Source organism: Lepisosteus platostomus, chromosome 8 (genome assembly GCF_059453375.1).
Source record: "Lepisosteus platostomus isolate fLepPlt1 chromosome 8, fLepPlt1.hap1, whole genome shotgun sequence".
Lineage (NCBI taxonomy): Eukaryota > Metazoa > Chordata > Actinopteri > Semionotiformes > Lepisosteidae > Lepisosteus > Lepisosteus platostomus.
This window is the reverse complement of record NC_142618.1, coordinates 13,562,424-13,586,863: the sequence shown is the minus strand read 5'-3', so window position 1 is coordinate 13,586,863 and position 24,440 is coordinate 13,562,424. Positions and strand designations below refer to the sequence as shown.

The 24,440-nt window shown below is 41.2% G+C and overlaps 1 protein-coding gene across 16 annotated transcripts in view; it reads left to right on the top strand.

Annotated features, from left to right (window-relative positions):
* The window catches only part of dtna (dystrobrevin, alpha), a 146,922-nt gene that overhangs the window by 59,658 nt on the left and 62,824 nt on the right, over positions 1–24,440 (top strand). For 15 of the 16 annotated variants that reach the window (XM_088642489.1, XM_088642504.1, XM_088642503.1 and 12 more), the window contains one exon: positions 24,111–24,178. In XM_088642489.1, the coding sequence (XP_088498615.1) occupies positions 24,112–24,178 (67 nt within the window). In that variant the 5' untranslated portion in view covers position 24,111. Of the gene's footprint in view, positions 1–14,012; positions 14,167–24,110; positions 24,179–24,440 lie in introns of those variants that run through there. The other variant, XM_088642495.1, reaches the window with a different exon arrangement.

The following is a 24,440-nucleotide window of genomic DNA, read 5'->3' as shown; positions in this document are numbered from 1 at the left end:
GCCACACATTACTGCAGGAAACCTACTGTTTTGGGGTAGTTGAGAAAGGTTTATGGGCAGAGTGATGGTGCAGTTCAATACCTGGTTTGCTGTCTGTGTGGAGTTTGTACTGTATGTTCTCTCAGGGTTTGTGAAGGTTTGCACCCATAGTCCAAAGGCATGCAGGTTCTGAAAGGTTGACGGATGTCTGTAAAATTGGCGCTGGTGATAGAGTTTGCGTGTCTGTGTCCGTCTGCCCACGCAGATCCTGACTTGTGCCTGTTGCTGGTCAGGACAGGCTTTGGTGACCCTGCACTGGATCAAGTGGTAGGAAAATGAAGGAATGGAGTCTGGTTATTTTAGAACAGATAAAGGACATTTTTTCACCTCTGTCGCTGGTACGCTGTAGTGATGAATGAGTAATTATGACATTTTAAAATGCCCCGGCTTCGCACAGACAAGCTGTTAACTTGGCTGCTCTTGGGGACAATGGAAGAATGCGTCCCACTTCAGGATTTCTCATCCAGCGGGTTTGTGTCTCCTTGACAGTCAGTCTTTCCCTCCTGTCAGCCAGGCAGCTTGGATTTGTGAGGGAGCGTTTTATACAAGCTGTGTTCGAAGTTGACCGCGCACCCTGATTTTTTGGGAGGTTAGTAATGTTTGCACATTTCCGTGCAGTTTTATTGAACATTTGAGGAGCATTTGTATGGTAAGTGGGGACCTCAGTTACACACACATACCTGGTGTATTCAGTGCTATATGTCAAGTAAATCCCTCACCGTGACAGATTGTGTTAGACTGCTTAAAGTAAAATTAACTTTTAGTTTTGCAGTGTAGTGTACCCTACCTCCTAGCTAGTTTTTCCATTTTTCTACCAATGAATCTTCTCTTTCTCCTGCACAAGACAGAGAACTAACCCTTTCTGTCAGATATATATGCATACATGAACAGACTTTGATCTAAGCGAAATATTTTTCTGTCCATCTGAATGCACCTCTGTGCGATGGATCAGGGCAAATGATCCAATCCCTGTGTCAAAAGAATATTTCACTATTTTGTTTTTAACATAATTGTATTATAATCCCTTTCTAAAAATAATACAGTTTGACCAATATGTATACTTAGAATCAAAATATACATAAAAAGAGTATAAAATTTATTTTTAGGATTATATAGTGTAGGTATACAGATTTTGGATTGTTGGTTGATGCTCTTATACTGTCATCTTGATCTACATGATTAACTGTTGCTTAGTCTCCAAAACCTTCATTAGAGAGTTAACTGGGCACATTATTCTAACCCTAATATTTTGTTAGGGTTTCTATTTCTATTATGCGTTCACTACAGACATGTCATTTAAAAAAAAATAAAACAAGTCCCTGGAAGAATCCACCCATTTTTGTTGCTGAACATCCAAGGTTCTCCAAGTAGTAAACATTTCGTAGTTGATTGTGAAGCCCAGTGAAAATACTAAAATGCAGAAAGGAACCAATATGATCCACTTATCAAGAAAGCTATTGTGCTAGGGCACCAACCCTGTGGACTCACCAGCAGTGGAGCCCAGTCCTCTCTGGTCGAAGGTTTGTGTAGATAACTCTGGAGGATGTCAGGATGTGTGGCTCAGGTGTGCACAGAGATACATTACGGGTTGTGTACGACAGACCATTCTATGGGGAGCCCATGGATGGTCTAGGCAGGGATGTCTAGTCCCTACTGGGCTACATTGGTAGTGAGTTTAGTGAGTGTAGCTCTGTGCTACACTGATTAAGTCCTGGCTCTTCACTTGCTGCTCTTCCTGGGGACTCATCCTGGCATGACAGCGGTCTAGCAGGACTGAGCTGGTGTCCCAGTGGCTTTGCTTGGGAGAGGAGAAGGCCACAGTTGCTCTGTGGAGGCCCAACTGGCCAGTCTTCAGCTGCGGTGAACATCGATGGGAAGCACTGGGACTCGGAGCCCAGCGAACAGACGCAGGCTTGTCCTGACGCTTGCAGAGGGAAGGGACAGAATCCCACAAGACTTTACCTGCAAGCAGGTGCGAAGCAGACGTGGCAGATGTACAGCAAGTGTTACAAAAACTGTTTTTTTTCCCCATGTAAAACTTTACACTGAACAGGGAAAAGGCTTGTCTGTCACAATATTTGCCGAGTGTGCAGTTCTCAGTTGCTTTAATCAACGTAATCAACCTCAGGTAGTGGCAGTTCTGTGCTCCTTCTCTGCTCAGATTGTGGCCTAGGAACTGACTGGAGCTCTACTGGAAATAAAGCTCATCTGATGTTTCCACACTTGAAAATACTTATGTAACGTTTAAATATTAGTAGTATAATTTAATTTGGAATATTGTCCAGGCCCCTTGTCCGGGCTTTGAATACACATCTCTTAGAGCAGCTTAGCAGAATGGGTCTGCCGAGATGTGCAGTGAATGTGTGAACATTCCCAGCTGAGTCCTGCAGTAGAAGCTGTTCCGTTGGGAAGACAGAGATGAGTCTGCTGACCATGGAGGCAGCTGGGTTGGTAGTCCAAGGCCTCACGCTGGGTGGATTGCGATGTCTTTACCTCTGCTTGGCTCTGCTTGTGGTGAAGATGGTCAGTGGGTCCTCAGCCGGCTGGGAACAGATCATTCTGGGCTGTGATCCTTCTAATGGCTTATGCGTGTGGCTTGGTGAAGTATTGAACACACAAATGGAAGGACAATAACAATTTAAAATCAAGTACAAAGGTATTGTGCCAAAGTGTGTTGCCAGTACAGCTTTTCTGCTCCCTGGCATACAGTCTACCATATTGACCAGTGTCTAGAATGCTGTAGGAGGGATACAGCATCATTCTTCCACCAGAAAGTCAATCGACTCGCGTTGGGCTGATGAAAGTGGGGAAACGCTGTCTCAGGTGTTGAGGTTCCAGAACAGCCCATAAATGCTTGTTTGGGCTCAGCTGCGGTGAATGACGTGCAGACAATACGAGTGTCAGGCTCATCGCACCACTGGGAGATCACACGAGCTCTGTGGATGGGAGCACTGTCATCCTGGAACACTCTCCTCCCAGCAGGAAAGAAAGGCTGCAGCAAGGGGTCTCTAATGCGTGGGTATTGGGCTGGTGTCTCTTGCACCCTGTGCATTCACAGTGGGCTTCAGGTTGCTGGAACCCTCAGCAGGAATCAGCAGCTTTCTGATAATAGATGGATGGATGTAACATTGGCTGCAGTGCTGTGTATATATTACTTTATTACTCATGCATGTATTGATTGTAAATATTTCAGAATGGCTCAGATGAGTGGTAAATTACACCCCTGACAGGACCACTCACTGAATATCTGGGTATATCCTGAAACACAAGTGTTTCTTCTTTGAGACCCTCATGAAATATTTACATATTTCATTTACATATAAGCGCTTTGAGAAGCCACCTTTAAAGGCGCTATATAAAATAAAGCTTATTATTATTATTATTATTATTATTATTATTGCATATCAAGATGTCCTGGTGTCTGATATGGCCCCAGCAACCTGGCCAAATTTTCCCCTGGCCTTTACCAATCATGGCCTCCTAATAATCCCCATCTATGAATTGGCTTCATCGCTCTGCTCTCTTCCCCACTGAGGGCTGGTGTGTGGTGAGCATACTGGTGCACTATGGCTGCCATCGCATCATCCAGGTGGGGCTGCACACTGGTGGTGGTGGAGGGGATCCCCATTACCTGTAAAGCACTTTGAGTGGAGTGTCCAGAAAAGTGCTATATAAGTGTAAGAAATTATTAATCTTATTAATTAAGATAAGACAAATCACACTTGCACAAACAGCCCAAAGAGGTGTCCTCTGACATACAGTGTATATATACTGTATTCATCAAGGGACATTGTACAGGAATACAGCAACTCCTTTTTACACTGGATTCATAACAATCCGTGTCACCAAAACTTGTCTGAGATGAGCAAACAAGACTCGAGGTAACAGTTTCGCTTTTTCATCAACCTGCTACAGTATGTGCATTAAAAACTCATTAACTGCATTTGAGAAGACCAAAGGCTCTTAACAACACGCACATGCTGTTTTTGTTAACTCCACACATGGTTTCAAAGTGTATTTATAGTGAACATTTGTCCTACTCTTTCATTAACTTTTCGTGATTTACCATATTTAGCAAGGAAGAACTGGCTAAGTGTTGTATTCCAAGAAAATTCGGAATTATTTGAAGCACATATTTGGAGCTGTAAATTCAGTTTGTGTGCAAAAGGGCTTGGAAAAGAAAGTGGCACAGCATGCATTTTGCACACTACTGCTATGTACAGTACCGCTGAGCTGTGTGCGACTTGCAAGTGCTACAGTACCAAACGCTCAAGGTTCCTTCTCATTACATCTGAGCAGAAATGTTCAAATGTTTGGAAACCCACCGGGCAGACCAGATAAAAGGCTGCTTCGCAACATTTTTCATTTCTTTCATTCCTGTTGTTTTCCTGGGAATTGCTGTAAATGGCTACATTTTTCCAAAGTTTACCTTTCCCAGACTCCTGTCTGAATACAGTGGGTAGATTTTCAGTCATGTTTTCCTTTCAGTAACCGTTAGGTTAAGCTCTGTGAAAGCGCAGTTTCGAACCGTGTGGCGGTGTTGTGAATTTAAAAGGAATGCTAGCAGCCTGCCAGGTTAATGTCGCTGTTCAGTTCAGGTCACGGAGCTGGAGAGCGAAACAGCTGCCCATGAGTGCTGGTAACAAGCAGGCTCTTCACATACTCCATACTCCAGGCACACTGGACCTTTTTCTCAATATACTGTACAGTAGAAGTTTCTTTTTCTAAAGTGTACATTCAACATTTCATTAGAGTCTTGGAAGAGGTGGCCTCTCTGTGTGGTATAGGAGAGATCTTGTGTCACAAGCCATCTGACGCAGTGCAATCTTTAGAATCAAGCAATTCAGCGTGTGTATTAGTCTGCCTCTCGACTCCTTCAAGAGGTTCATGGAAATGAGAGAATTTAAACCATAACAAGTACTTGTGCTTCATTGTGTCTGGGATGTTTTTGGCTGTAGTGTAAGCCGTTTTATTTATCCTCATGACTTAGTCGTTACATTACAATGTTGTGTTCAAACAAAATCAAAACATCCAGGCAGAAAAGAAAAAAAAACCAAAAGCACTTATGTCAGGCTTCTCTTACTGTTGATAGTCTGTGTGGAGCTACAGAACATATCCAAATAAGGTATGAGTTGAAAAGGTTGTTTGTGGAGGATGGTTATAATTTCTGGAAGATGAAAAAGTTGTATGCAGGGTAAAATCCCTGTTTGATACCTCTTGAAGGGAAAAAAACAGCTGGAATCAAATATCTCCAAACCTATTGTACACGTTCTTTTGAAAACCACTGAATATGCTTTGGTTGGAGCATTTAAATATAACCATTGTTAATAGGAAAGAAAAACAGCACGGTAACATTTTGTAAGCAGCTGCTTGCTTAAAGGGGCTGGTAAAGTCACTGACTGATATACATATACAATATATACATACAGTACTGTAGCTGAAGTGTTCGTGAGTGGTAAGCAATGTGTTTTGTCAGAAGCCTTGTTTTCCAAATTGTGATGCCCTGTTTATTTTATTTTTTTACTGAATTTTATTAGGAACACAGAGCCTTTAAATCCTTTAAGAATGGGCGAAAACAGTTCTGGAGCATAAGCTGTGAAGTCCAGTAGAGTTATTTTTGTGAGCCCCTATGTATTTATACAGTTTATTCATACAGTTTGCAGAGAGCGATGTGGCCTTCATCAGTGCTGTGGGGATAAGGCCCTCCCCAGAGGCTGTACCAGAGTTGGCTTCTTAGCTCCCATACAGGCGTGAGTCTCTTATCTTTCTTGAGTAGCCATCTGGCTCCTTCCCCAGTGAAGGACAGGAGGCTTCTGGCTTTGAACTCTTTCTATTTCTGTCGGTAGACATCCGCCCTGTCACTGGAGGCTGTCTCTAGTTACTTCACCACCCTGTTTGGCAGGGCAGATGCCGTCTCGAGCAGTCGTCATTTTTAGGCCGAAAGCTCTTCTGCTGAAAGGCCCGCCCTCTTTAAATTTCTGATCATTCCCCGAAGTGGGAGTCCGTGTGGTAGTCAAGGTGTCCGCGCAAAATGCGGAAAGTACTGTATTCTCTTCGTAGTCATGTTTCACAGAGGGAGCTGGAAGTTGCCTGTGACAAGAGAAGGGTCAACTCGGAAAGTATTTCCACACTTGAAAAAAAGATGCATTCTCATAGGAAAAGAATGAAACTTCTGGAGAATGAATCCAGCTCTGTGTGGTTCTTGAATGATCCAGGTGCATATCATTCAATAATGTGTTTTTGCCAAAAGTTTCCTCGGATATACATTTTATTTCTTAACAGCAGTGCCATTAATTTTTGTATAAATGTATTTTTTAAATTTTTTTTAAGTTACTCTTAATAATGCATTTGATGTCTTGGAGTTAGTGTCATACTTAGGATATTGTTATAGTTTAAGTAAAGTGCTTCTGTACAGAAGATAAACCAATACCTCAGAACACAGACTGCATGGCAGAACAGGCACTCTCAGATAACATGGACCATTCCCCACAATGTAGGGGCAGCTGACTCCCAGTAAGCAAGAAATGTTAATGGGGAGGAAATATTTTAGGTGGCATAAACACCTGAATGATAATTTAGAAGCTACTTTCTGGCTCTAATGTTCCTTTTATTTTTAGCTTTTCAGCATTTTCCTATTATTGACAAAAATCTCTGTCCTCCAACATTTGATTTTCTTGACAAACAGTGTTAATCTGTTCCCTAGATATTAAATTGAATTTGTTCTAGATATAAAAAAAGCCTTTGGAGGAATAGGAAACGGTAAAATGACTTTGCTTTGTGGAAATTCTATATGTTTTCCAGTTGGTCTAACTTGGATTCATTGTATTACTGTTGTGATATTTTGACTTAACGAATAGCACTTAATTACTAAAGAATCAGAAAGCACTTTACGTACAGGCAGGTGACACTCTTCATCTACCACTGTAGAGCAGGCCCCCACCTGGATAGCAGCCACTGAGAACCAGCAGCCCCATTGCTCAGCACATCAGATGGAGGAGGGAGAATTTACTTAGAAATTGAATTAAGGGGTAAATGTAGGGATGTCGGATTGTGCATTCCAGAGTGGAATTTAGCCAGGAACTAGCTACACTTACGAACAGCCCAATCGTATCTTTAATGTCAAAGTAGGCAGGACCTCTGCTTGATTTCTTGTCCAAAGGATGGTGGCTCATAAAGCACAGAGCAGTCGGTCGCCCCACGGTCCGTTGCTTTAGGGGGTTCTTGTCCAGAGTGAAAAGTGCATTTTCCACTCCACCAGCACCAGTTACAGACTGGACTGGGCCTTGCTTGAGTTCAGGTGGTGTCACGGTTTAGCATGATGTTTCTAGTCTCCCTAGACTGTCAAGTCCTGGGTTGTGTAAGTCATTTAACAGACATCATGAGCTAAATCAAAGACCTCTAGATGGTGATCCTGGGAGCTATTAAGAGCTTCAATAAACTACATTTAAATAAAGGGACATTAAAGAAAAACAGTTCATTAGATCGTAATTATTTAGAGCGAGACATTTTTGTCAGTCTTCAGAACGTGTGCATCTTTTCCTTTAAAAAAAAAAAATCACCCTATTACTATTTTGTGAGTATCAGATTTTTAGGAGTTGTGATTTTAAGATCCAGGGAAGAATACAGTATGTTTTGGGCTGCAGATGAAATATTTCATTTTCAGAAGACGATTAAGAGAATTGTGTGTGCGTCTTCAGAGTCATGTAAGAGTGTCTTTTGCTCGTCCATAAAAATTGTACTTCTCTGTGTAAACTGATCGATGCATAAAATACCATTTTCCCAGTCTGTGTTTTATTTATTTTTTTGTTTTTTGTCCTTCTTAAAGATATGCAACAAACATACAGTTTGTACATGTGCAGGATAACAGCGTTTAAATGGCTAATTTTACCCCATCAGTTGACAGTATGTTATTCAGCTGCCCCAAAGAATCTGCAAAAGTGAATTTCAGAAACGACGTCAGGGTTGTGTTGTCTCTTTCTTCACAAAGGCAAGCCTTCTGGATTTAATTATTGCAGAGTTTTGTGGCTACAGTTATCTGTAGACGCATGAAAATCTGTGGGTGGCATAATAACTGGTCAGAGGTGAGCGAACAGGTAATTATTTCACTGAGCATAACACCGTGACCAAGGAAAAATGCAGTAAAGCATTTGGAGTATTCAAGAGTAATTAAATAATCTATCACACCAAGGCAGGGAATTAGATGAGTTTCCTTGCGCTGAATTAACTCAGCTCAGAACTAAACACTTCGCCGTGCGCTTATGAGCCTGCAGGTCACTGAAGCGGTGTTTACTTTTTATTAGCGTTTTTATCTTTAAATTAATCAATTGGGAGCACACCCTCATATACAAAGAAGATCCGAAGAGTAACCGTTCAGACAGCAGGACATTTATGGTAGCAATCTGAGTGAAGAGGCAGTGACACATGAAGGAAGGTTGTTGCTCTCGTATACAGACGGGGAAACGGAAAAGAATATGAAGAGAGGTGGATGCAGAAGAAAGCTAGGAGAGGGAACAGCCCGGACATGTTGTAACACCACTTGTGGACCACGGGGAATGAGAATGATTAAATCCCCCCCCCCCCACCACCATCACAGGGCCAAATGACAAGAAAAAAATAAAATTCAACTTAATCCCATTCCTGCACTGACTCAACAAGTAAAACCTCATTGTAAAAGCTGTGTGATTGCTTGTGCTCAACGCTTTTGTTAAAGTTTAACATCGTAATGTTTTTACGATGTTTGTAAAAAGATGAACAGTTATTATGATTGCAGCAGATGCTGCGGATGGTGTGCTCCGCGTTTATTCGTAGCCGCGATGAAATCGGAACACGCATTATAGAGCAAAGATTTACAGCTTCCCTTACATCTTGCTCTAACCAGCTCTCCAAATGTTGCACTTCGGTTGTTACAGCACGGCACCCAAGGGAGTCGTAATTGTCAGAGACGGTGCATTGAAATCCAGAAAACACGAGGGTCACTTTTATTCACACCTCCGGAGTTTGGATTGCGCTAACCACACGCCTTCCGCAGCGGGAGCTACGAGTTGACCATGCGAGACCGTTTCGTTTGCTGGCGCTCAAGAATTTGGATTTGGATGTACAGTGTGCTCTGGAGCACAGTCGTGCAGGCATGTCCAGACGGCTTGAGCTTCTTGGCAGAAACCTGGGACCAGGCGTTTGGTCTAAACTGGCTGCTGCGCGTTGGGAGTTCACCCCCACGAGGCCTCCAGAGCTCGCAAAACAACTCCAAAACGCCACCGACTCCCTGCCAGCTTTCATAGTGAGTGGCTGTTTCGTCAACGTGAGCTTTACCTGCAGTTAGGACTTAAGATCACTTTATTGGCCATATACAATTTCTTGCAGTAGGAATTCATACATACCCCAGCTTGCTCTCCATGAGACACGCAGACAAGGAGAGAAGCTTGGGGTTAGAGCGCAGGGTCAGCCATTTATACAGCGTCCCTGGTGCAGCTGGGGTTAAGGGCCTTCCTCAGGGGCCCAATGGAGTAGGATTCCTCTGCCGGCCGCGGGATTTGAACCAGGAACCTTCCAGCCACAGGCGCTGATCCTGAGCCACAGAGCCACCACACCGGACTTTGATGGGGCCACTCAAGGACATTCACTTTCTTACTGTTCAGCCACACTATAGCAGTATAGCTTTTCCTTGCGCTTGGGATCATCGTCCTTTTGAAAGGCAAATCTGTGTCCCAGATTAGGCTTCCTCTACGATTTGCCAGTACTTTGCTCCATCTATGTTTCCATCTGTCTTGACAAGCTTCCCGGTCCCTGCTGATGAGGAGCAGGTCTATAACAGCATGTGGTCACCACCATGCTTAACGGTATGGTTGCTGTTAACATAATTCCCAGTTTTGTCTTCTCTGTGCTGCTGATGACATGTCACGACATATTGCATAAACACTTTGAGCAACTCCTTATTCAGTGTTTAGCTTTAAAACACTATTTGTGCTGTATTTTTCCCCCAACATTGTTTTTTAATATCCCTATATATACATCTCGTGTATAGATTGATAGAGAAATAGACTCAATATTCCTAAGATCAGAATTATTTTAATCTCCTTTATGCACGTTGCTGAGTTTATTCATTAGTAAATAAATGTGAAGAAGATACTTTTTCTTATAAGCAGGAGGCTGGGAAGGTCAGTCATGAGTTGGCAGACTGCACTTGTGTCCAGAAGCTGTTATTAGTACTGTCAGCATTAGAGGCTAACTGTAATAACAGCAGCATTCTTTCTGCTACTTTTTGCTGACAGCCTGTAATATCTTCATCAAAACAAGACTGAAGCCAGGAACAGTGTCTGGCTGTTCTGCCTTCTTAGTTTGTCATTCGCTTTGCGAAGTTCAGACATCCAGTACATACTGCAGTTTTATGTAGTGACATTCTGCCTGTGTTTAACTTACAGTATCTTTATACAATTTCCATTTTTTTCAAAATTCAGTTGTCAACAGCCCTTCAGATATTCCCCTTCTCGTGGAATTAAGTTTTGTAAGCCCTTAGACTCTTTGTGGAATTGATTAGATGTAAAGGAGTAGCTCAGAGTAAAAAACATTGATTTGAAAAGCAATTAGACCACAACGTTAATTAAATGTCAGTATACGACTGTGAAAATACAGAGCCTTGCAAAAGTATTCAGAGCCTTCCTATGGCGTCTCATTTTGTGAACGTACAAGACAGTGCATGCAGATTTTTTAAATGTAATATTTTATTCAAATCATGAACGCTAATGCTGCAACTGAAGACGCTGGATAAGATCATTAAAGATAAGATACAGTAGCGTTACACAGGATAAGTAAATGTCAGCAAAATCTAAACAGAAAAAAATCGAAAAAATGTCAATTGCGTAAGTATTCAAATTTGTGAACTAAGTATTTGGTGGAAGCAATAGCATTTAAGTCAGGACCGTGAGTGGGCTTCTCAAGAACATTTTATTTCTATTAATAAGCCTCCCCACCGTAGATGTGGCCTCATCACCCTAAAATATGTTTGCTTTGCCATAGAACATGCTCCTTTCAGTGTTTTGTACACAGAATCATTCTCTAAAGGGTACTATTTCTGCCTTTTCACATCTGAGAAGTTTTTGCTGGTAAAGGCGTTTGTTTTAATGTTGAGTGGTTGTCAAAGGCTTCTTTTTTTGCCATGAGTGCAATGTCTTGTTTTTTCCAGTAACAAATATTTTGTGAATGTACTGTAATACTTTGTGGATGAAACAAAGCTGTTTGTCACGTCAGTGGTTGTCCGTTTTGGTAAGCTCGTTTTGGTTTTATGTTTTTGATGAATTTCTGCTGCTTGGATATTCAATTTAACTCCGTGTACAGGAAAACTGGAAAAAAAACAAAGCAAATCCTTTACAACACGTGACTTTGCACACGCGTACAATTCATGTGTTGTCCTTAAAGTGTCACTTGCAAACAATCCCTGGACCGAAGGTTTTAATTAGAAATGTGATCAGTGGACAAGTTTTACTGCTTGTCTCTTTGTTTTATTTTGTGAAGAGTTTAAAATGTCCTGGTTCTCATTCATTCATTTAATTGTAATTACTGCATGAATGTGTAGCTAACGTGATTCTCTTACAAACCTTTAAATGTGCACACTTTTCGTGCTTTTATTTTAGTTCACTTTGTTTTCACTATTTTCTGTTCTGGGATTCAATCCTAATCATTCACTGTGCATTTCTGTGCTGTGATAATGTTACGATTCAGTATCACAATGTTTTTGAAGTGCTGTGTTATTCTTCCTTTAGAAATATGTTCGATGGCAACTCGTGGTAATTTCAAAGTCGGGTGCAGAAATATAAAGTGAAAATCTGAAATCTCTGTAAAATTGCTAAAATATGCAAATTATGGTCGGCTTAATTTCATTGCCGGTTTTAATGCTTTTAATTGGAAAGAGATAAGCGACTCAGAAGTATACAGTACGTTTCAGATGTATGAGACATCCGTGTTATCTCGGTGTTGCACCTCACCGGGTATATTTTCAGGCTTCTAGCAGATAATGCCCTTAGACACACTCCCAAAAAGAGATGTTTACATGATCACATTTGTACGTTTGCAAAATTAAATATCCAGTTCATACTGCAAATGAATTTGTTTTTATTCCGGTGTGCTGTATGCGCACAGTAGTTGGTACAGCCCCGATACAGCAGTATTAAACTTGCCCTGTCCTCGACTGTTACAATGCATGTCAACATTCCTGCTGTGACTCCTTACAAAGTGTCAGCACTGTTCGCTAGCTTTATGAGCCTGCGCTGAAATTCCTTCTTGGCTTCATCACTCTCTATATTGCCTCTTTGTTGTGCTGTACCCCCCTTGTCTGAGTCCTCCCTTGGAAGCCAGGAACACCTGTTGCTCTCTGTATGGCGGAGCATTGACCTGCTGTCACGTAACAGTAAGGTGCAGACTAACGCAGCTCGATGTGAAGGGTGCCTCTTCAGCCAACAGATGACATTTAGCTCACACGCAGAGCTCTTGGGTCCACACCAGCATTACTATGAAGCGCCTTCCCTTGAACTTTTATTAGACGTGGGCTGGCCATCACGATGACGCTTTCAACGCCTGCGAATCCACAGTGCTTCCTTCTCTTCCATCCTCGGCGTGAATCAGCACAGAAATCATCTGGTTTGCCAACATGCAGTCGCTTTCAGAAAGGCGTGTATTGACAGTGTGACATTGCTTAAGCTGTTGTAAGAGCGAACCTTTGTGATCTCTCTGAAGTTTTACAGTGAGTGCAGTGTAGTTTTTCCATGACAATGCAACTTTGAGCTCTAAGGAACAAATAAGTAAAGTGTTTTGGCAAGACATCAGACAACATTAAAGGCCCTGTAAACTCAGTATGTAGTCTGCTTGGTGTTACTGCCAAATATTTTCACCATAGTGGATGTTTATTTTTCTGTGTTTAAAGTGTGTTTTTCTTGTTTTGCTGTACAAGCAGTATATTGTTTTGTGTTGTCCTCAAAGGGACGATAGGGTATCTTCCAGGAAATGTGTTCTGCGGGGTTCCCTTGGTGATGAACTATTAGATTCCACATTAGTCCAGGTGGATAAATATTGGTTGCAGTTCCTGCAGGTGTGCAAATCTACTCTTTCGGTGCCATCTGCAAATCATCAAGTGCCAGTTTCTCTGTTCATTCGTTTTTTTATGTGATTAGGAGTGTACTGTAAGACAACCTGGTAAAAGATCAGTTTGTAGGTTTAAAGCAACCATGTCTATTTGCGTGACTGGCAAGCTGTTAGCACCAAACTACATACCTTTTACCTTTTGTTAATGTCACTTTTTATTGGAATTCAGATGTGGCACTGTCCACCTCCCTGAGCAAGGTTATGCAAATTGATTTAAATATTAATTAAGTCTAAAAGTCAGATAAAAAATAGGAATATCTGTGAGAATGTAAGAAAGAAGAAGCACCCCTGAGCTTAACAGCTGCAAATTGAAGGAGTGAGAGCGACAGTTACTGATGGGATAAATCAATCGAGCTGGTTTCTCCCCGCTAGCAGGCAGCAGTCTTGGCTACAGCCTCATGTCTTTTTATAGAAACCTGCTCTAACACTTGCTACTGTATGAAAAGGATTCCTCTTCGTGTACGTTAAGCCAAAAGGCTTTCTTCTGCTGTTCCTCTTTGCACTGCAATCCAGTTACCATAGGACATGGGGCCCGTCATCTCACATTTGTAAAGTGATTTAATTTTTTTTAGTCCAGAATCCTTAAAAAAAAAAAAAGTTAATCCATTTTACCGTTCCTACTCGAGTTTAACGGGAACCAAAGGTTTGTGGTACACTGTGCAAAGTAGGTTGGAGCGAGACCTTGTTCCCCTTTCTTTCCCATGAAGAGTGAGAGAGAGAGAGAAAAAAAACTTTTACTCTGCCTTTTACAATGGAGCTGCTGGGTTCACTGCTGCCATGGCAACAGACCACATGATGAGTGTATTAGATTGCCTGGGACAGAGTGCGCTGAGGCATAGACAGAGCGCATACCCTGCCTCCTGCTCAAATTCTGGGTTCACCCAAGTTTCTCTGGACTTTCTTAATAGACTGAAGTTAACTCCTCAGTCTTCAGACCTTCCCCCCTGTTATAATTAAAACTGCCCAGTCTCTGCAGTCCCAGAGGGATTCCTTCAGGTGAGGAATATATATATATATTTTTGTTCTTCTTGAGATCGCTTTCTCTCTTATTGTGTTATTGAGGTTAAATTGTTTTTATTTTCTGTTTTACCAAAACATTAATTTAGCTAAAATCGGTTTCATCTTTGCAATATCCTATTCTTTAGTTCCTCTGAATCTCCAACCCAGCCCATGCCAATACTGTGCAGAAATTCTTAAAAATAGATAAAGCCGGGATACCTGGTGACTGGCACAGGCTATATTGTTTTTCATATGATGCTAGAAAACAAAATCAGATTCACATTTCAGGCTGCTGTTGGCAACTTTGGTTCCACCTCTCAGATTAGCCTGCTTCAAGACAGAAGGTGTGGACGCCTGAAAAAAAAAAGGTTTCTGGAGGCTGACAAACACCAGGCTGATTTTATTTTACGGTTTATTGGCTTTTCTTGGGAATATAATGTGCTTTTACTTGTATACGGCAAGTTTTTAGTTGTATACAGCAAGTCTGCCCTGTGTGTAGTTTGTATCACTAAGGTTCTGTAGAATATGGCTAAAGCACACACTGGGGAATGAGCCAGCTTCTGTACAAAACTAACAGAGCAGGCAGCTGTGTAGTTCTTAAGTTACTCATTGACTAGATTTCCCTTCTTTGACTTCAAGATTTATTTTGCTGTGGAATAAGTAACAAGTGCATGAGAATTTCTGTCCACACTGTTTCATACCATGTACATCATAGTTGTCTGACGTTCATGACGTTCAAGCTAAAGCCAAAATAGCAAGCTTATGGCTGTAGTATGCTTTTTGATCTTCCCTGCTTTGTAAGGAGCGTTATTTTTCACCCGTCCGTTATATTAATTATTCCGGTACTTGTAGCTGTGTGTCAGGGCTTTATTCTTGCCGACAGAAACTGGCAGAGCAGCTCCTGGTCTTTCTCAGCTCAGTAGCCCGGCTGCAGGTGATGAGTAACTGAACGTAAATGTTAAAGTGAGGCCCCTTGCTCTGGGAGAATCGTACGTAGCCTACAGCTCCAAAGATGAGGCAGAAAGTCATAGATTCCTATTTCTCATAGCTTAAGCCTCTGCTGAAGCTGTTGTACCTGCACCTTCTCAATCTGTATCATTCCTTTTTAAATTCTCATCGATCAGTGCGGGGAAGAATATTTTTGTAGGATTTCCTGATTGAATTCTTCTGTGAGGCTCTGTGGCTAAGGATCTGTGCCTGTGGCTGGAAGGTTGCCGGTTCGTATCCCGCGGCCGGCAGAGGAATCCTACTCCATTGGGCCCCTGAGCAAGGCCCTTAACCCCAACTGCTCCAGGGGCGCCGTATAAATGGCTGACCCTGCGCTCTGACCCCAGGCTTCTCTCCCTGTCTGTGTGTCTCATGGTGAGCAATTTAGGGTATGTGCAAAGACAAATTCCTAATACAAGAAATTGTATATGGCCAATAAAGTGATCTTATCTTTTCTTATTTGCACCATGTTTTGTCAGATTTCCAAAGTTGCTTTCACTTTACTATAGTTTGTTCTACTTAATCATCAGCTCAGAACTCCTGCTCAGAAGCTGTTCATCACAGGGATCATTTCTGAATGAAACTGCCTTTTTTATTCAAATGAAACAAGTTGCTTTTCTTTCGAATTTAGTGGTGGTGTGATGGTTAAAAACATATTTTTAAAGTGATGGACTTGTAACAACAGAGCTCCTTATCTGTGCTTAAAAATGAATTGAAGTGCCCCGATGCTGTGCTATTGTACTTGATTTTTCTAAAATAGTGTAACGCTTACGGCCGACAGGCACTGTGTAAGAGCCGGCTTACCAGAGCAGGTGACGTCACCGCCCTTCCCAGTGATAGCAGGACTACAGCTACTGGGCTGTGGAGAGATCTCTCTTTGGCTCACCGGGCTAGGACCCTGTTGAGTGACGCGGGAGTCCCGGGTTCGAGCCCCTGACGGTGGGGGGCTGACCTAATGCGGCAAGGGCGCCTGCCTGAACCCCCGTTGCGTTACAATAGTAAATATGTTTTGGATGAAGCAATAGTGGAAGGAAAAGGGTGATTTTATCAATTATTCTAATGTTATTGTGGTAATGATAAAATCTGTAACGATAGGAACAAGTTTAATGAGATTACACACTCTGAGGACAAGGATTGTGTGGTTCGTGTCAGTGACAAGAGCTGGTACTGAATCTTGAAGCAGTCTGTTCTCTAATTTTGATAACGGGTGGTTTTTAAAGATTTTATTAAAGATAAAGTTGCACAGGTTGGTAATGTGACATTCAGGCTCTGTGCTAAACAAGGGAGTGTTGTAGGAGATTTTTGGCGATGAGTTCATGTAAATATTTACTAGTGGCCAAGTATAGGCCCTAACAAAATGTATTCATACTTTATTCTCCTGCCAAGCTAATGTAGCATCTGGCAAACACGCAAAACTACAGCGCTTGAAATCTGTAATTACATGATGTACTGAGTAATGATAAAAAATCAACCTGAAGCCTAGCCAATATGGCCAATACAGAAACTACAAAATTAGTTTCACCAGTAGGTGTCAGTGTCCACAGGGCAGTGGACACTGATGTATTCGAGAAGTCACTTCTGTTTCACCTGGATCTTTCTTTCCTTCCACCGATTTTCCTCATCCTCTGCGTTGCAAGTGAGTGTATTGTATATGATGAACTAGATGCATCACTCAGACTTGCAGTAAGAAGGTGGACATGTCTTCAGTGCTGAATGGTGAATGACTCATGGTATTAGCCAGTGTACAACAGTAGGGGAGTAGTTCAGGCCCACATGTAATGATGATACCACAGTGTATTTACACTTGTCATCTGTCAGTATTATTAGGGGTTTTGAGAATCCTAGCCTTTGATGATAGCAGCAAACAGACATGAACCCTGCCTTTTACAAAGGGCATCACCAAATCCTTTGCTTTTCTTTTAAAAATCTTGTTTGATATAATGTATTTTTTTGTGCTTGTACCACTTCTTTTTTTCTTTGCTTATACGCAAATCAGCTCAAAGAAAGCAAAAGGAAAATGCAGATGGCAGATGTGCAATTTCTTTCATATCCTTTTGTTTTCAGAAGGGCACCTCATGCTCCTTACTGGTCGCTTCTTGGTATAAACTAAACATCTTCAATTACTCAGTAGTTAAGTCGAGAGAGGTTTGAGGATGCAGATAAAATTAATTAACAAATGCTCCAGAGTTATGATTAAGATTAATTATGAATGTTTTTATGATTGTTAGTATCATACTCGTTGACTTCTGGTCTATGTTAAATTATGCTAAGTATAGCCTAGAGTATGACATTATTAATGTAAAGTCACCCTAAATTATTAACATAATTTAGTTCAACAACATACTGTAGCTTTCAATCTACCATTTTGCCTGTTTGCGTGGATGTGCAGTATTCTTATTATGGAATCACAGTTAATTATGCATTTGCCTATATCAGCAGCCCCTGGGCCACAATATACAGCTCAGAGCCAGCAATATACAGCTCAGAGCCAGCATATCATGATCAGCCTTTGCTGGGGGACATCACCCTCACATTCATGGTGTCAGTAGTGGGATATGTGAGGCATGTCCAATTTACTCTAAGGCAGAAGGAGGCTGTGACCAAGCCTAAGCTTTTTTTTAAGTTATACGTTAACTCGTTGTTACTGCTGCTGTCTGTGTTTATGTTTTTGGGTATTTCCTTAATGTCTTTGTATTGGAGTATACATGCAAATAAGCATTTCATTGCACATGTGTGTATAACAATAAACTGAACTTAACTTAAGCTTGCACCATCACAGCAAGGCTTTCTGTGTTATGCAATATATTTAGCTCTGGATTCATAAATCCTGAATCAATTTATATAATTTACCAATGACACAAAACTTTGAAGAAGATAAGCCGCTCATTATTTAAAGGAATTAAACAGGAGCCAAGAATTATGGACAGCACTGGTCTTGTGAGAAAGGTTTTCATAGAAATGCCGCAGTGCGGGGTACAGCACTGTAGACAGTGATCCTGTTGGCCCAACACATCCTCTCAGTGTAATACATAGTGAATCAGCATCTTTACCTTCTTTCACCTATATGTAGTGGAAGGAGGGATGATAGCTGTGTGTAACCTCCTTTGATGAGTTGGTTTGAGGCAGTTCTGTGAAATCCTGCATACTGTACGTTCTAGAGGGCCATTCTGGACCTTCTGTCAATAAATGCAAGGTGCAGATCTGTATAAGGAGGAAATCGGGTCACATTAAGCCTGACGTTACAGTTTGTTCTCTTTGAAAATATTTTGAATCATGAGGAATACAAATTTAATGAGGGAGATAAATATTCAGCATTTTTCAAAGAAGAAAGACCCATGTTGTGTCAAGAGATCAAAGAAACCAGCAAATTGCCTGTGATTAAGATTGAACTGAACAACTGTCATTGAGCTGAAGTGAATATAAATTATTCTTGGCTCCCATCATTCCACAGTCTGAGGTTAAAACCTTACTTTTAAGACACTGCTGTCCAGCTGACCAGACTCTGATATTATTCCAGTTAACAAATGTTTCAGTCGAGAAGCATATCTAAGTATTCAAAAAATATGTTTTAGAGCCGAAACCTCTCTATTAGATTAAATGTAAATTTACCAAGTGGAGTATGACTGAATGTTCTGAAGTATACGTTTTAACAGTTTTAGTGAGGTAATAATCATCGTGAAAGTTTCATGTTGAGTATTATTGTCTCATGACTGTTTTCTTTGTTGTTCTTGTTTATAAGAAACCAAAACTGAAGAAAGGAAAGCTAAAGTTGGGGAAGGGTAGTGGTGTTCTGTAAAGGAACTGGCAGATAGCTGCAAATTAAATACGCGAGCTATTTGTCGTTGTCCAGAGGTCACTTCTGTATGGGTAGCCAACAATATGTAGCCAACGGACATAAATCAAAAGGCCGGTGTGCCTCCTAATGAAGCCCACTAGACCATGCGCACCCTCAAACACTTTATTATTAAGTACGGGCTTGAATTTGATGTGGTGTGGCTGCTATGCTTCCAGGAATCCCCCCAAAGGGATGCCGAAGACAAAAACAATTAGGGGGCAGCCGTGTTCAGCACCCGTCTCCAGCGGGAGACACGCTGGAGGCCAGAGTCTTTAAAGGGCACCGCCACCGGCAGGGCTAGTGTTGTCACTTGGAATGTAGCTCAGATCACACGCGGTGTCTGCAGCAATTATTCAGGCACTGCCCCGCTTCTAGAAACGTTTTTGCTCTCTGTGTGGACAAAAGAAATACCTTCCCTGGATTCATTTTGTTACGCGGTCTGTTTGCGTGAGATGAGCTCATGCCAGTTGTCACTCCCTTAAAGCAGTGGTCTTTAACCTGGGGGGCACATTCCCCACATGGCGGGGCGAGACAGGCCAGGGGGTTTTTTGGAGGTAAAAAAGACAAATTAAGCGGAGGCATGTAACTACAGTTTCATCAAACCCGGGATTTTTAAGGTTCATGTAAAAAAGGTGTCATTTTGTATGTATTCCTAATTTTACTGCTAAATTAAAATCCACAATTTCCTGCCTCTCATTCTAAAGTTATGATGTATCTAAGGTTTAAAGAACTGACCCACTTCAACGATTTTTGATAAGGGGTACAAGAACATATTTTGAGACTCAAAGGAGTGCAGGCTGCAGGACAGGTTAAGAAACACTGTTTTAGAGGTTCTCGTCCTCATCATGACTCATGAACACTTAAATGGCTGCATCGATTATGTGCATGCAAGCAGAGATACCCACTTCCACCTCGAGAGACCACTAAACTGTTCTTCTTAATGCACATGAAAATCAAGCCTCAGTTTACTGACCAGCATTATTAACATAAAAGCACATTATACAGGATATCTTGTAAAGTGGAAAGATCTGATACATGTTTATGTTTGGTGGCTTTAAACCTATAGATACTTTAAGAACTTTACAAATACTTTACGATCCTAAATGTGTTGCTGTTATCGAGATACTGTATATCAATTTACGTAATCCCTCACATGGTTGGCTGGTCTAATATAAACTTCATGTAAGCTTTCGCAAGCTGCTGAATGTATGTTTAGGTTTAATACAACCCTTGTAAACCCTTATCAGTTGTCAAGTGCTTTGTTTTTAACCAAAAACAATGAAATCCAAATCACAACTGACAAGCTTTTTAGGCGTCTTCAGTCCACAATTAAAGATTTGGATTATGCTTTTGGTAGAAGTGATTGGTATTGAGATTTTGGTCATGCTTTATTTCAGTGTTGCTGCATAATCGCTTCACAGTCTCTTCATTACTGCTGCTCAAGCTGTTATACTCACACGCACAACACTTTATTGATTCATGCACAAAGGACATAACGTGCATAAGAGATCATGCTGTTTGTTTTAGCAGGATTTCTAGCCCTTGGTAAGACCAGTGTCATGACCTCTCACCCACACGTTATGTTATTTGCATCACCAATCATTGAACATCCTTCGTGGCAGACACCTCCAGTCCAGGAGGAAGGAAAAAAACAGGTGGACCTAAGGACGGATTATGGAAAACCTTGTGGGAGAAGTGGAAAGGGGCTGAAGCAGATGCCTGCAGTTAAACTGATGTGCGGTGTAACAAACCACTCGCAAGCTGATCCTAATGCAGAGTGAAGGTCCCCCTACTGCAGGAGAAAGCGCCAATTAAAAAAATGTGAAGTGAAATGCAATTAGCAATTACTGTTCAGTTTCCCTTCTAATTACTTTGAAACAGTCCAAATCACATCTGGCAATTCTTGTTCATTGTTATCTTTTCTTATAATTCCTTACAATTATAATAGCACAGCTCAAGATCCCAGCGCTCCCCACATATAGGAAGGGACTGACTCCATCCACCACCTGGGCAACGTGCAACGGAGATCTTATTCATATTCAGACTCTGAAATGGTGATACTGACATCTTCAGGAATCCCTCGATTTACACTTGTAATTTGTTCCATTAAAACTGTTTGTAAGGCTAAAATCTCTTAATCGAAAATGAATTCCTATAAGGTAATATCTAAATTCCTCCAATTGGTTCCCAATTCTCACACAAATCACTTTTTTTTTGTGTACTACAAGAACTTTACAATGATAACGGTATTATTTTTTATGCTTATTACGTTAATTGTGCAGTACTTGTGGTATTTAAAGTGAAAACTATCTAAACATGCAAGACACATACGATGTAAAACCTTAAATAGTCATGTAAAAACTGAAAGAATTAATTAAGTCAATGACGATTTGTAATAGGAATGTAGTGGACGATCTAGGGTGCTTGGACCTCTGGTACAGACTGAAGTGTATTCCTTCACCTACAGTAGGATGCTCACCAAGAAAGGAATTTTGTTTGTTATAGTAAAAACATGTTTGTTTTTGTCACAGAATGAGTAAAGATTTGCACGCTTCGTTATAGCACAAATTCGTCAATCGGTTGCGCATAATTATATGTCAGTAACCCCACTGCACAGAATGTGAGGCAGAGCAGTGACGTGTTTCTTCACCACTTGAATCAAGGGGGAATTTTAGGCTGTGTGGGTACGGAGTGGAATTTAGCCAAAATACTAGAGTTAACACTCCTTCCCTTTTGAACAGTGTTGTGGGATCTTTGACAACCAAGTAGTATGTTCTTGGTTTGATGTTTCAGCTGAGGAACGGTGTCGCCCACAGCACAGTGTCCACAGTTGTCATGCTGGGACACTGGTTTTTGTTCAGGAAAAGAGCAGCAGGTGGCAGGTGTTACTAGAATATAAAGTAAGTTACCTTTTGGTTTGCTTATGATTTAATTTCCTCGAATTATTATGATTTCCAGGTAATATAGATTTTCACAAGACACTTGAATCTGCCTAAAGCCCTGTTGAAGAGACTTTATTATAGTGTTCAAGCTTCATTAAACTACCTCTGTCCTAAAAAACCCACAGAATTATACTTCTTTGGTTGGACAAGCGATCATAAGCGATGTTTCCAGTAGAATTTCCTTACTGATGTTTCCAGTAAAACTTTAATGATGAACTGTTTTACCTTGATCTAGTGTTTAGGAAAACATTTTAATACTGCTGTAATCGGAATGTAATGGCTGTGTTTTGGTTTGCTTGAGCCTGATTCCATTTTAAAAATCCCAAGTACGTGCTTGTGTGCGTGTGAATTCCAATTTGTTTTTGCAGACTAGCTTTAAAAAAAAAACAGTAGTTTTCAGTGCAGAGAGAAACAGAGTGATGTGACGAGCCGTGTTGTTTCCGCAAAGCAAACTAGCTATTGTTTTCAACCAGTCAGTGCGGCTTATCACCGACACTATCGCTGAGCTGAGGCAGACAAATGGATACTATTAGAAGTGAAGGGAAAGCCACGCTCAAGAGTGTAAATTGGGGATCTCGGGGCGTTTGTACATCGTGACTGGAGACGAGAAACAGGCTTTAAAACCTGCGGGATTTCCCAGCTGATCTCATCATCGCAAAGGCAGTGATCACAGGCCTGGAAAAGCAGATAAGCAGGCTGGATTAGGCGTGGAGCCAATGTAAAAGTAAAAACCAGCTAACATACAAACCAGAGGAGCATTTCCATTAAAGAAGGAACATTATACCTTCCTTAACTTGAACCCCTCCCATCTAATAAAACCCACAAATAATTAGTGGGAAGTCGGACATCAGGTATTGTTCCAAATTGAACAAAATATAAAACCCTGAGTAATCAATAGACCACAAAATCACACAAAAAATAATTAAGAGAGGGCTTAAAGCATACTCTTAAGAGTTTGTGTTTCTGAGCTACTTTGTTTTAGTGTCAGTGATATCTGCCTTGTTTACCAATTTTACCTCAATATTATGTTACAAGTAGAAGTGCTTATCTTTTGATCCATTTTATTTCTAAAGAGTCACACTGAAATGTATTTGATGTTTCTGTTCTTAACTTTGAAGGAAATTGAATGTTGGGAAGCATGTGTTACAGCATAGAAATCTCCCAAAACCCTCTCCTGACAAAGCTTAACATTTTGTGAGGTTTACAGAAAAAAAACATATCAGGTCTTTCACATATGATTCTTTATAGTGGCAGTGGTGTGACTTGCCTTATGACACCTCTTGGCTTGATAAAAGACAAACTTGTTTTTCCTGAAGTCTGGATATAGGGTTTGCGTTGAATCCGTCACAGACAGTAACCTGCTGTCCCAAAAGTAAGAACACCCTGTTGGAAAGAATAACATTCAACCACAAGTAAATCATGGGGAGCTAAAGGAATGATCTGCTCAGAGACTGCCCTGTGTCACCTCAGAAATGGAAAAAAATCTGCATTTGTGCAGCAGGTAAAACTTTGGTCTTTCACTTCGACATCTGTTTTTTTTCTGCTGTTTTCCTCTACCTGGTTATTCTTTCTTGTTTAGCCGTTTACTGTGTCAGTACTTCAGAAACAACGTCCCGGTGTCGACTGCAGTGAAAGTGGTGTCCTCCTGGTCAGAGGTAGAGGGCAGAATCTGTCACAGACATTTCACAGACCCTGCCCAGGGGGAGCTGTGTGAGAGGGCTAATCTCGGAGAACAGGAAGCAACACATTGAGGTTTCAATGTGAGAGAAGGAAAGTCTAAGGAAAAAGGAGAGGGGAAACGAGAAAGGCCGGGGAAGATTATTTTGTTTGGTAGTGATATCCATAGGCATAAAATGAAAAATAGAAGAAAGGTCTTTGGAAAAACTTCTTTCCTAATTTGGGTACATTCACTCGTTTATCACTCACTTTCATTCACTTGTTCATGAAAGATGCTTTTTTTTCCAAATTGAAGACGTTCAGTTCAAGAGACGGTGGCTACACAACTGGGTTTCTTGGCTATTAACACTGCTCACTGTTGTCATGAATTTTATGTAATAACTTTAGGGATGCATCTTTACAGTACCATTCCAAAAAACACTTTTGTTCGCCCCGTTGCTTGCTAGATGTTTTAAGGTGTGCGAGTATGCGCCCAACCGATTTGTTTTCTTCCTTCTCAGAATGATTGAGGACCGTGGACGAAGGGGCAATACCATGGCAGACAGAAGACAGCTGTTTGCAGAAATGCGTGAGTGTTGAAGGATATTCATCATCCCATCAGATGACACACAACATTTAAATTGTATATAAGCCCCTCTCATCTGGCATGTCCTAATTAAATACACCTTCTTGGAAATTCCAGTGTACCAGTAAAGTGGACTGCAGTACAGGCTACAGTTTTTCAGTAAATGGTTTCAGGGCTGCTCCAGATGTATACTGTGTATCTAACATCGTTGGGCATTGCCTGCATTTCAGAAGCTTTGATAAGGTGGAATTGAAGGAATCGGACT